This window comes from Vanessa tameamea, chromosome 20 (genome assembly GCF_037043105.1).
Source record: "Vanessa tameamea isolate UH-Manoa-2023 chromosome 20, ilVanTame1 primary haplotype, whole genome shotgun sequence".
Lineage (NCBI taxonomy): Eukaryota > Metazoa > Arthropoda > Insecta > Lepidoptera > Nymphalidae > Vanessa > Vanessa tameamea.
This window is the reverse complement of record NC_087328.1, coordinates 3,544,016-3,558,662: the sequence shown is the minus strand read 5'-3', so window position 1 is coordinate 3,558,662 and position 14,647 is coordinate 3,544,016. Positions and strand designations below refer to the sequence as shown.

General features: G+C 31.0%; 2 protein-coding genes across 13 annotated transcripts in view; one reads left to right on the top strand and one right to left on the bottom strand.

The window, feature by feature from the left end:
• Positions 1-14,647, top strand: part of LOC113403750 (tight junction protein ZO-3-like) — a 109,531-nt gene that overhangs the window by 45,355 nt on the left and 49,529 nt on the right. For 11 of the 12 annotated variants that reach the window (XR_010309485.1, XM_064218101.1, XM_064218100.1 and 8 more), the window contains exon 3: positions 12,009-12,150. Coding sequence is in view for 11 of the 12 variants with exons in the window: in XM_064218101.1 (XP_064074171.1) it covers positions 12,009-12,150 (142 nt within the window). In the remaining variant the exon portion in view is untranslated. Of the gene's footprint in view, positions 1-11,311; positions 11,565-12,008; positions 12,151-14,647 lie in introns of those variants that run through there. The other variant, XM_064218102.1, reaches the window with a different exon arrangement.
• Positions 12,312-14,235, bottom strand: LOC113403842 (thioredoxin domain-containing protein 12-like). The gene is made up of 3 exons (XM_026644457.2): positions 13,746-14,235; positions 13,189-13,339; positions 12,312-12,332 (listed from the first exon to the last, which is right to left on the bottom strand). Exons 1-3 carry the CDS (start codon positions 14,072-14,074, stop codon positions 12,327-12,329), a joined length of 486 nt encoding a protein of 161 aa, XP_026500242.2. The 5' UTR covers positions 14,075-14,235; the 3' UTR covers positions 12,312-12,326.

Sequence of the window (14,647 nt, the reverse complement as noted above, 5' to 3'; positions counted from 1 at the left end):
TTTTATTGATCTGACCCGGGATCTCGGGATCTGCAGACATATAAGCTAGCTACTATTAAACAATAAATCATGTCTACAATTATAGTATTACACTGAATACTTGGAATAGACATGTAATCTCTGTATATTTATAGATATAATAAGATCGATGTTTTTTTTTAAAACACGCTCGACTAAAAGACACTTAGTGAAATGACATAAATGGTACATCAATTATATTCAGCGTGCTTCAGTGAAGGTTTTCGCTAAACACTATCTGCAATATAGTTCAACGTGTAACGTAGCCACAACGCGTGACCGGCTTTGATGGTTCTTACTATATACCTATTAAATAGTTGTGAGCAATCAAAATAAAAAACATAAAGATTTGAATTAAGGCAGGATTATAAATTTAAATAAAGAACACACGGTTTCGTCTGTGGATAACAATTTAAAATTATAAAAAAAAATAAAGCAACTAGTCCAACGAATTAACAACGATCAAAAATAATGAAAAGGGTTATAACACAATGACAACATAACATAGATTAACAGTTTTTTTTTATATTGAAAGTAGGTACGCTGAGTGTATTATATGAACCCAGCAATCGTGAGAACGTCAGCTTATGTTCCCAACGGTAAACACGGGCCGAATGTGCTAAGTGACTTCAAATATACCAGGGAAATGTACGTTTATTATTCATAACTTAGCGACCAGCCCTGAATTCACAGGGACGATGTAATATGCGTTATACGTAAGGTGACCACTCGTCCTGTTTTGAGTGGGACAATAACAGGAATACAAATTTTCGATCAATTTAAAAAATGCCTTATAGTTAATAGATAGTTATAAAATTAATAACATTTATTTTGTTTTTAAATCTCGGTATTAGGTACTTTTGCAAGTGGCCTAAAATCTGAAGAAAAAAGGTTAATAATACCGTTATCTGTTGTAGAAATCCCGAAATCCATTTCACTGTAAACATCAGATGCGGGCCATGATAAACTCAAAAGGATATCATGATAAATTTATAAACTGGTAAGGATAGTAAGGAATGGGTAATATATCTAACGGCGCCAATGTCTCAGGGCGATTGTGAACATTTACCATCAGATGACTCATACTCGTCTGCCTACCTCTTTTATAAAAAATAATGATGTCCAACTTTTTGCGTACTTGCGTACTTTTTACTAAGCGTATAAAAACGTTTGTGTTAAATAGAAAATACAAAGAAAAATATGTTCCAATATTTTTTTGGGCGACGGATTTTCACACGCCTCCGCAGAACAACGCGTTTCATCTCAATCGGACGAATAGTAAACCATTGGAAATGCAACGCTTAGAGGACACATACGGTTTGAGGAGAAGGTTTTAGAGCTTATTCTACCACGCTACTCCAATGCTGGTTGGTGGATACATATGTGGCACAAATTAAGCTCGTGAAACATCAGTGGTTGCCTGGGCTTGAAGCTGCAATCATCGGTTAAGATGTACGTTTTCTAACCACTGGGCCATCTCGGCTCTCGTTATAATGGTAAACCTTTATAAATAAATAAATAATACTATATAAATATATAAATATTATAAAGGTCAAACGTGTAGTGTTTTCGAAATTAGATTGTATTGATCGTGTATCGAAGGGTGATTTAACTCACGAACTCGTTTTATTTCATTGCCGTCCAGACAAAGTGAGATCTTTCATTTATTTTTATCCTAATCAATGTTAATCGCACATCGCTCTCTGTCCCTCTTGAACGTTTAAGACATCACTATCGATATAATGTTCTTGTGAGCAACAGACGAAAACAGTAGCACCCGACCTTTATATACAATTACGAGTTTATTTTTCTTAATATATAAATGTTATATGGTAACAGTACGGTAGTACATAATATCAAAACTATATTAACTTAACATGACTTGTTAATATAACAGACACGTAAGGATATGGCGAAATATCACGTGATCCATATACTGACAACTTTCGCTTATGCTATATTTAGCTGGCATTGTAAAAGCCTTATAGATTTATATAAACAACAATGAGAATATCAATCATATCAATTTTCATGGTTGAATGGTATGTTTGATGTGTTCTAGCGCCATCTAGTGTCGAGATACAATAAAGTGAATAGTATCAAAACTTCTATTCAATCATCTTCCTCCGATTCTCCATGAAAAAAATATGTGTGCCAACTTTCATGGTGATCAGTCAAACGGTGTCAAAGTCTATTAATCGCAAACCGATAACCAACATCCATTTCTAGAGTTCCGTACCGTATGTAATAACTTAGTCTTAACTCAGAAATAAAATAATATTTATTAGGTTTTCTTATATAATATGATAAGAATTTTAAATGGTAGTGTTTACTTTGACTATCAATAAGCAAGTGTAATACTTTTATATTGAATAAAAGAATTTGAGTTAGTTTGAAATATTTTTTTACTCGATACCCAGTTAAAAATATAATGTTTAATAGACAAAGTGACAGATACTCGTCCGTAATATAAAGATAATAATAATTAATATAATATTTAATATAAAGTAATACATTCTAATTGAGTCTTACAGTACCTCAAAAGGAAAAACGGAAACTTCATAGGATCATTTCGTTATCTGTCTTTTAAGAACCTTTTTCTCAGGAGCGCATTTAGATATCAAGTTGAAATGAATATAAAATACTAAAAAGAATAAAACTTTTAAGTAAACGCAATTAAATCATACAGCGGTGTCTGTTTCGTTAATGCCGCATATTTTGACACTCACTAGGGAATCAAAAAAGTTAAGACAAGTCCCGTTGATCTAGAATCAAGAAATCTGGCAATAAGCAATGTCATAAAGCATGTAAATGATAATCCAAACATCGCTAACAAAATAATTATAATACTCGATTCCCATGATGAACAATATACGAGTTTGTACGGAACCCTGTGGGTGTGAGTCCGACTCGCACTTCTTGTCTCGTTTTTTTTTTTATTTATATATATATATATATATATATATATATATATATAATGATTAATGACTCAATTATTTATCATCTCGTAACGACCATAATAATAATTTCTAAACATAAATACAAACTACGCTGTCATTGGTAATTGGCATCAATTGTCAAAAATTTGAATTTATCGATTTTTAATGACATGCGGGTGATAAACAAACGATGAAAGTTATGTGAGCAATATCTTATAAATTGTTTGTAGTTTTCTGAAATAATTGTTGTTTTTTATTCATTTTAAACGGATTTAATTTAAAAATCGAATGTTCATGTTATTGGTGAGACGTATTAACTTATAGTTATCTAAATATTTAAAAATCTTTAGAAAATGCAGTAACTACTGATTGAGCTATGATTTTTTTACAACACCAATGAGCCAACCCTTAGTAATAAACATGACACTTGTACTGGTTTACTCAGTCTTCAAACCGGTACACAACAATACTGAGTATTGTTGTTTTACTGTAGAATATGTGATGAGTGGGTAGTACCTACCCAGACAGGATTGAATAAAGACCTAAAACGAATTAAATAATTTTATGTAGTTTCTTCAATAATAATAACTTCAATATATTTGTAATAATGACAATCCTAAATACTTTTTCATTAACGAAATTATTTATGAAAAAAAAAAAAAATCATCATACCAAGTAGGTTCTACATGTATACACGTACGACGGTATCTTAGAGTAGTCTTTGTTTGTAACGATCTGTTTTACTTGATGTCAAAACTGTTAACATGTGAAATGATTAACAATAAAGTGTTACATTTGGAAACATACATAACGTGCGTGTTATACTTCTTATTTTCAAATACATATATTCATAAAAGTAGCTATGATTAGATGAGACTGTTTTATCTAAAAATATAAATATTCTTTAATGTCATTAGATATTTCGGTGACAGAAACACGGTTGAGAAATAGTTTCCTGAAATATGTTAATGTGTTACGAGAATTGTTTTTCTTTTTGTTTCGTGATTTTTTTATTGGACTCATGTAGGGACGTTATTCTTCGTGGTATTGATTTGTCGGGTTTTTTTCTATTTCTCCAAATCAATAGCAACAACATAACACAAGTCTAAGAGTTCTAAGAGTGTGGTTTTCAGCTGCACCGTACTGTATATTTCCTTTTAAATAAAGGCTTAAATCCTAAGGCCTAATTATCATACGAATTCCCGTATTTTTTTAAACAAAAATATTTTTTACAAATTTATTTATAATTTGCGCCACAACATGATTTTTTTTCTATCATTCAGCGATTGTAGCACCCGTTGTTAAGTCACCACTGCCCATAGACATTAGCACCGTAAGAAATTTCTCACCAAATTCTCACTCACTTCAGTTGTGAGGCTGCACCATGTTACCTTTTGTTTAAACGCCCAAACATGCAGGATGATACTCAAGCATACGGGTTCTTATTTAATTCAATCATTCTCACTCGTTGTACATTCGACACATTGCAATTATATTTTATTTGTACACTTACTGCATCTGACAGAATTATATACAGGTATATTGTTCTTGACGACAATATACAAATTCTGCTGGTATAAACTCACGTGACATTATCGAAATAATATATATCATATGGAGTACAAAATCCTTAAAAAAAATCTGCTGTTCTAGGAACGAGATTTTATGGTATTCGTTTAAAAACGTCCCGAATTTTAATAGTTCTCTGACATAATAAAATCAAAATTGCGGTGACAGCGTGCTCTTAGCAATTAAAACAATTTACAAAGTCTATACCTAACTAACTAGTTATAATATTTCGAACAGCCTGGCCGAGACATTTGAATAGATTTATGTGTCAATTGCCAAGTCGTCTGCGCTCGCCGAGTCAATGGTCGATGATTCACTTCTACACTTTGATTTACACCTGACGTGCCCTATTTATTTACACCTTGTACAATCTAATTTAGACTTTAATGTGTAAGCCATAGGGTAAAAGAAATAGCAAAGTAAACATTTATCGTGTGACAAAGCCACTTTGAATATAGAATAAAAATGAATAACCATTGCTTATACTAAAGCTAAGTATAAATTGTTTGTGAAAGTATATATGTATATGTATATACTAGTTGTCCCGGCCCGGGTAGGTTTAAGGTATAAAAAAGTAGCCTATGTCCTTCCTTGTAGTTAAAGTTTTATAAAAAAATATCATCAAATTCGGTTCAAATAAAAATGAAAATTTTTAATATAAAATAGATACTTTAGTACCTTATCCCAGTGAGGTTGGTTTTTAGATTAAACGTAAAAGGTAATATACGGTTTTTTTTTTAATTGGTTTAAGGTTATTATGAGTAATAACCCTAAAACAAATTTAGTTTTAAATGTTGAAATGAACAGAGGTTCATTTTAACATTTAAAACTCATTTTTCAACATTGATATAAATTTTAATGTAAGTATGACATTTTCAAGCTCACATTAAAATACTCGATACTCGATAAAATCTAAAACCATCGAACACCGAACGAAACTGTACGCGGATTGAAAAGCAAATGTGTTTTACGGAAAATAATATACATAGATAATAGCGTCATTATAATTTGTAATATAATTTTAATGCATTATTTACTTCTTATAAAATAATATATGTATAACATACTTAAATTAATAAGTATGTTTTGAAAGTTTTCGAAGCTTGCCTGTACCAAGTAGGTAACATAACGAGATGATTGATCAAACTGATGTCATGGATTCGCCCTTTAAGAGTTCAAAGGTCAAGAAACAAGAACTAGTTCGATTACAAAACACACATTTCACCGTTTTAAAATTAAGCAATATAACTTTTGTTATTAATTTTAAACACGCATTTAGTAACTTATAAATGTAAGCAGTCACAATGAAAATAAATGAAATAAATACGATTGGTTTTTTTAAGGAATTTATACTTTTGTTTGGAAAAAAATAAACATAGATCATGTTTCATATATGTTTTTCTCATTAAACAATTTTAATATACTAAAAAATGACGAGAAAAAAAACAGCATATAGGTCGATCTGTCTACCAGTGGATATATAACTCGATTTTGCAACTATAATTTTTTTACTTATTTCAAATTAGAAATTCGAATTTCTTTTTTTTATGGCTTCTGTTTGTTCTTACTGGGCACAGATTATTTCGCTTAAGTCACGAGTGATGAAGACACGAAGGAGATTGATCGGTGCGGTTAAGGTCATTCCAATTTCCATCATTTCATAAATCTTGAGGTTTAGCACCAAATGTATCATATTTGCACCCATTTTGTATTATTAATGTATTGTATTATTATGTATTTTTAATGATATGACAATAATAATTATCGATAGAAAAACCATCATATTTTCCTGCGCCATGTATGACCTATTTTTGTTTACAAATTTGTGCAAAAAATGACAAATTTACTATGAGGAAAAAACTTTTACATAATAAAAAGGTCGAAACACTTGAAAATCCTATTTCTTATATTAATCATAGTTTTAAAAGAGTACACTCGTAACAATGAAATGTGAATGAATGAAAAGCCGGTGAAATCTGTGTGTATTTTGCTTGTAAGATCGCAGAGCTCTGACATTTTATTAGACCGTCTACGTTGCATCCCCCTTTTCAAAGCTTCATCGCAGTATTTGACCAGAGTCTGCTCGTCTAATCCATATTTAATGCGTTACTGGTATAACATGGAGCATTTGACACGCGAGAACTAGCATCAAATGATCACTAATTTTGCTTGAACACTAGTGATTTCTATCGATACAAAGTCAAAATATTTATATAAAATTTGTTGTCACACGCGGCTTGTGTATTAGAAGTTGGTCATCTGGGATTAGGCGTAAAAAAGTACTTAACTTCATACCAAATTTAATTAAATTCCGTTTAGGAGTTTGGCCGTGAAAAAGCAACGAACAGATATTTATAATATTTATGTAGATACTCATGTGGTACAATTTTGTTTAGATCGTAAAGTATAACTTTGATCTAAACACTTACTTGAAAAGAAATTAGTGGTAGGGCTTTGTACTCGTCTGGATAGGTATCAGCACTCCTTAACTATTGCCGCGAACCATTAACACTTTGTAATACTTTCTTCCGGTTTGAAGGGTGAATGACCGAGTGTAATTACAGGCACAAGGGACGTAACATCTAATACCATAATAGAGTATTGACTGTAAGAATTGGCTTATACTTCGTACAGTGTGAGTATTTATTGAGGTAGTTAACCCCTTATCATCAGATGTAATTTTTTTGTCTGTCGTTCTACTAGTGTGAAACAAAACTATGACATCTATTCCTCTGTAAAATTCAAGTACTTTACCTATAGATGTTCTTAGCAGTATATTAGTTGAACAAAGTTCTATCTTCTTCGTTCGAATTTCAAATCATGATAGAAAAAGATAAATCATGTTTAACTATACCGATAAATGACGAGGATAAGTCATGCTGATAATTTACTTTTATTCAATATATAAATATTACACTTACTTATTTATAGTCAAAATAAAAACTAAAACCGTTTCGTAAAATTCAAGATTCAGTTGAGAACATAGGTCCATAGTCGTTTCGTGGTAGGATATCTGGTAAGTGGGTGGTATTCACGTGGGAATGACCTGCGGCCTTAACACAAATAAACATCACATATTTAAAAAATAACAATAAATTGTACCAATAATTATTGTCATTATATCATAAGGACTTGTGCAGTCCACGCTAGGGTTGTCGGTTAACATTAAATTAGGAAATATTAATAAACTCATTTATCAATCTTTTCTATCCGAAATTGTATCGATTAATAAGATTCCAAGTTCAAATCTTTTTAAGAATATTTCTAAGGATTTTTTAGTACTTAAATGTATGGTTTGGTTTAGTATTTATTAATTATTATGACATTATTTTTTGTTGATTATAGTAGTAGGTTAATAAATGCTTTTAAAAAATATTTTCGTAATAATTAAAATGTATTTTAATTTTTTTGCGACACTGTTAATATCACGGCCGGTTAAATAATTTAAATACGTTAAATATTAGTGATAATTCGATATAAGTAAAGTTTTGTCTGCAAAGTTATCAAGGACGCATTTTGTACATTTCATTGGGAACATTATTATCTTTTTGGCAACCCTATATGTCAATAAATACTATTTCGTTACATAGTTATTATTTAAATTTATAATCATACACTTAATTTTATACATGTACTTAAAATCAACATTATGACTATGATCTGATCACGACCTCACAAGACACAGGGGACAACAACTTTGTTCCCAAGTTTAGTGGTGCGTTAACGATGTAAGGGGTTCTTAGTATCTATAATAGTGCCAATGTCAATTGCCAATGATGATTACCTACCATCAGCTGATAATGATCCATTTGCCAGTCTGCATAACTTTTTTTTTATAAATAACACTATATCCACGTGCTCATAGTTGCTCTTGTTTTTTTAATAGTTTTCTTTTGTTTTTCTTTATGTTCTTCATTTTTTGGCACACTTAATTACAGTATTATAAAAATATTTCTTATTTAATTTATTACAATACAACAGCAATCCTTCGTTTACCTCCTCTATACTGGAGGACATAATGTCCGTACTGACGTTTAGGGAAGGGTGCTTACAGAATAATAAAAAAAAATATATATGTGCGAATAAAGTCTCATACTAAAAAAACTTAAATTCTAGAGAATTTCTATGTGTTGTTGCCTTAACGACTCTCGTGTTTTTACTTTTTTTTTTCTCGAATCTTAACCTTCAAGCATAGACAAAGGTGACTTGTCTTCGTCCAAGCGAGCAGAGATGTTTGTATAGGATTTTTTTTTGTGACCACACATGACAAAACAAAAGTGACTTTGGAACAGAACAAAAATGAACGGTTTCTATACTTTTAACGTACTTTCAATAATTAAACTAAACGACCATATTATCACACGTAGAAAATAAATTATCTATATATAAATACACAAAATGATTGCAATGTATTATAAGCAAAACTATATTTTATATAAATATTTTAAAGAAAAATGACCTCAAGAACATTAAACCAACTATTTGCCAAAAAATATTTTTTTTTCCATTTATGTATAAATCCATTCTCAAATTAAAAAAAAACCTACCGAATAAATGAGTTAACTATATAGTTTTTGAGGTACATAAATTCTAAAACCAAACTGTAAGTGAAAAAGTATTTAGTGATAGAAAACCCTGTTCTACTTTAGATGCTTATTGTGTGTCCTATTCAAAATAGATCTGACTGAACCAAGTCACGGAACTTTACCTTTTGAATACAAATACTGTAAAAGCATTCGCTCATTTAACTCTATTTCAAATGGCGTACTTTGTTAAATTTTAGCGCCCATTTTAAAATAGGCCTCTTTCAATTGTTTATTCAGAATAAGATCTTTATTTGCGTAACGTTGTACAAATTCTTGCGTGTTCAGAATTTTTTATCTTCGTGTTAAAATATAATAAATACTTATTTCGAACATATTATTAAAAAAGATTTTTGTAATTTATTTTATATATATTAGGAAGGGAGATAAATATCTAGTTACATACTATCCAAGTTTTTATGTCTCTTGGGCAATTGCACTATAGAATAATACAATCTAGTAGCACTATAGATGTGCTAATGGTAGATTAAATTGTGAGCAAATCAGACGGGTTCACAAAGCCCTATCTGTTTACCAGTGGATAAAATATATTGCAGTAATGGACACAGGCCTTCCTTTCATTTTAGAGAAGAAGTTTTGAGCTTGTTACACCACGATCGAGTAGTCAAATCACACCTTTAAATTTCAGGATTACATTTTGCCTTCAGTGTTTTTTTTGTTTGTTTGTAACATGCATGTAATTTCGAAATCGAAATCACTGTTTAACGGATAGGACTATTACTGTTAAGAAATTAACTTCAATTGTCATCATCGATATACTTTATGTATTAAACTAATATTTACTTTATTTATTTAACAAAGGCTAACAAAAAAAGTTTGTTTCGTAAGTCAAAAGTATCATATGAATAGTCTTAGCTAGCGTGCCGTTTCCAATAAAAAACACATCCCTAATCACATTACGCCGCCTTTGTGAGTCATGGATCGGGTAAAAAACGTTTCCTACACGAAGGAATGTGCGTTCCCTCACGTTCCAGGGACACGACGGCTTTGACGATTTAGCCGTTTGTAATAGGATTTTTTTTATCTTTGGTGGTCTATAGCAGTGGTAAATTGATCTGCATGATTTTTAATTAAACTGATTATTCATGTTATTTAATATATCAATGTTTATAATTTTACATTTCGAAGTTGCTGTAAGCGGTTCGGTAATATTTTGATGTTTACATGTGTGACCAGCATTTCATTCACAAACACTCAATCATAATCAGTCTGTAAAATCAATATATTATGTACAAAAAAAAACTAGAGTACATAATATTTCACAGTAAGTGAACAAACAGCGTAAGAAAACAGTACCTACTAGAGAGCGTTAATTAGACGTAAAATATAAAAAAACAACTTATAACAATATATTTACAAAAAAAACAACTCGAAATGCCGCTGAAATTTTTTATATGGTAACATTTAACATTTTTGTTCTTCAATAATTATATAAGTGCTACAAAATACATGATATTGTATACATTGATTATTGTCTAGATAGACTGAATAAAAAGGCGTCGAAAAAATAACATAGTCGACAGTTGGCTACTAAGTACACAAGTGCACACTAGGTAAAGTACACGTTTAGCGAGTATCTAGCGTAGCTATCACGCACATTAACATAACAAAATTGGCCCGTTTCATTTAGTTCTTTCGTGTGCGACTATCTAGATATATATCAAAAATCTAAGATTTTATTTTCGCCAAGGAGTTGAATTAGAAACATGTATTTATTGTTAAATATCCATTTTATGTATTACAACTTAGTAAATGGTTCATAATTAAAAGAATTCGTTCACGTCTATTGTTCTATAACAATAATTAATTAGATTATTAAGCAGAAAATCCAGCTTCAACATGTTTTTAAATCTTTATCGAGTGGGGTCAATGACACATTAATCTATAAAATAAAGATGTCACTGTTTATATACATAGAATATCAAAAAGTATTACCAATTAAATTTTGTCGTTTAATGTGGAAGTCTGTTGATATTTTTATTTTGCTCACAAATAAAACTTCCAATCTTATCTGTATTATCGTTTGTATCTAATTGCTGGTGTAGGCAACCGACTTCTAATGCTATCTTATTTATCTACGCTTTATTTACACTATCAAATTATAAAATAGGTTAATATTTTTACAGAAACGATTATGTGTATCTCGATTTTAGACGTTGATATAAAATAAAATATCAATGCTTGTGTAGTGTTTTTAAAAATTAAACGAACTGAAGTGTAAAAATCCAAACCGGAAAATTAAAAAGCTAAAAATACTTTTTTAATTCGCGATGCCGTCAGCACTAGACATTGATCCATTCAGCCAGCCAGAATGGAGCGACTCCAGCGATTCTTCCGATCCCGCGCCATTACCGCAACTGGGATACTTTGTACCTGTCAAGTCTAGGTGTAGATGCGACAGATCGACGCGCCATGTGTGTAGGAGAAGTAAAAGGTAATTTTTACTGGTAGTTGAATTCGAACTGCCTACATTATTAGCACCAAAGTTATTAAAACTATAAAACAATACATCCGTGTAGATTAAACATCTTCACTAGGATATCATTTTTAACTACCAAATTCGGTCTAAAATATTTTTATAACAATCTTGTATGTGTACAAGTTAAATGTATACAAGTGTTAATTAAAAATATGCTTTATTATGTATATGTATAGGTTATGTATGTTATTTATAATTAAATAATTGTTAATAGTTTTATTAATTTTAATAATGTATTTGATTTTCTGTTTTTATTTCTTTTATTCAAAATATTCGGTAACTCTATACAACTTAATTATAAAATATTTTTAAAAATTAAAACAAATAAAACTCATACAATGTTTAATAAAGAACTGATTTTATATTTTAATTAATCTCGTATATCATATTCTTCCGTAGAGAATCTCCCCGCTCTCGTCGATCAGTATCGCAATGTTCCTGCAACAGCGTCTCACGGCGATCTTCCGCCGCCGCCTCCCCGATGCCGCTGCCGTCTCTCAACAACACCATGGAGATGTACGTCGAACCGGTCGTTGAAGATGTGAGTATGCACTTGATAATTACTTCATATTCAACATGGATCCATCAATATTTGATACACAATTAATTTATATCATATTTAAATCATAAATCCAACAATTGTGAAGTCATATAACGTTCAATTTTACGTTATAATATGTTAATAATTGCCATCATATTATCTGCTATCAGTACTGTTTACTTCTGTAAAAAAAACATTAATTCTATGACACAATAAACAAACAGAACACATTGTTCAAACTTTTAATTTATCAGATGATTATATTTTGTGAACGATTGAACAATGACTGACCATGCGACACCAAATAGCAGGACTTAAAGTCAAATAAAGAAGTTGACCTACTATCGTACACATCGCGCGCGAATTGGAGAAGAGAGATCTCTTTTATGACCAGATAAAACACAAACTTTAAGCTAACCTTATATGGAAAATGAAACAATAACCGCCTTAGTTATACCGGGTTATTTAGCCGTTTAGTTAAACACGTATTTCTCTCTTCCAGACATTATTGATTCGAAAGAACAAAACATACCATATTTTAACTATTCACCCTCTTAAAGTAAATTTTTAGATGTAGTCATTAGTGAATTGCAAGAAATTGTTCCCAGATTCGCATAAATATTACTGGTATTTGTGGACATTTGAATCGATCAACTAATTTGATAATAACATCGATAAATTTGAAACAGTAATTTTAGATAGTTTTCTTGGGTAGGGCATCGTGATCTACATGAAGCGGATATCAGTTCGTGCCCATCACCACACCTACCTGACTACATACTCAGGCTAATCTGGAATTAAATTTTTAAACACTACGAATTATACAGAACGTATATTCGAAAAACTCAATAAAGCAGACTCAATTAGAATTCCGAGTAGGTTACAATTTTGTCTGACAAATTACAGAAGACGTGCATTTTTCCCAAGTTTATATGGAACCTGCTATGTTTTGTAAACTAGCCGCATTGTTCAATGGATGATTAAGTCTTTTCAGGAAAAAAGACTTACTAAATTTGAGAGGAGAAATATCTATCATACATCAAATCGTTCAAACTTATATTTGTCGAGGACTTTTCTCATTGATTTGGCAATTTGTTCCGGTCGACTGTAGAAGTATTTGTGTTGGCTGCTCCCCTCCTCGTTGTAAATGTCATGGTCGACTGAACCCTTCGGGGAAATGAAGAGTATTCTAAAACGACAAAGCGATTTATTTGATTACTCAATGTTCCGTTCATATTATGTTAAGTGATTGATTGTCAAAAAATCCGTCATAATTTATTGTAAAATTAGTATTGTTAAGTTAAATTGAATTAGAGCAGATATTTCTTGTCGTGTTGATAAAAAGTTAGTTGACACAGGAATATATTATATAGAAGTCCAGCATCTTAAGGAGGCGACTGTAGGTTTTAGATATAAAAGTAGTAGGTTGCTTCGGACCAATTTTAACTAAATTCAATAACGGTTCAATTGTTTGCCCGTGAAAGAAGGACAGACAGACACACTAGAGTTCTATTCGCATTTTAATATTAGAGTAGATAACTATACAAAAGTGGTAGGCTCTTAGCCTACTTGAATAAGACGATTAAGGTACGTACCGAGGTATATAAGTGCCATCAGGCGAATATGTATGATTTTTTGGCTCCTCTTCATCCAATAGGTTCACCATTACGAAGTGTTTGCTCAATGTTTGGATTTCAGTTGAGTTCGCGAACTTTGGTTTCAAATTCTTGCAAGCTGAACACCATGATTTATGAATTATGACCATTACTGGCTTCTTGTGGTGTGTTGCTATTTGTAGGCCAGACTCCAGCGATCCTGCCCATACGTAATTATTTCCAAAACCATTGTCTCTACCGCCCTGTGCGCAATGAACTTTATTGAAAACCAACGAAAATAAAGCTTTCGTTAAAATACCGGCCACCATATTTTTGAATTATCTGAAGAGGTAGTGTTGGTAAAATTTAGGTATTGCAAAATATATTGTGTTTTATCACGAACATTGTAATAACTTATTTTATCATCTTTAATCAACCATATTGACAAGAAAACAAACAATTTGAAATGAAATCACGTTGACAGGTTGGACTTGAAAAGAGGAAAAGGAAATTAAACATCGTTGACAGTTTGAACTATAAAAAACACATTCAAATCGTATTATTCTTTCATAATTTAGTACGACCTCTATAACTAACGCTGGCAATTGCTCGTGCGATGCTACTTACGAGTCACGAACAGCGACATTTCAATATGCAGTTCAGAATTCATTACCTAGAGGGCGCTGTAATGATATTTGTCTATGACATTTGTCACAAAAAAAATATCATTGTTAATGTTATTAAAACGAATCAATTTAATATTCAACTAAATACCTACTTGTTTTTTTTATTTTTAATAGACTTTAAAGAAAGCGGAGGGTCATTATTTTCCAATATATTTGAATTTGATTGACTTCTGAGTCTACACAACTGATTTTTAAAGGGGTAACCTTAATCAGCTT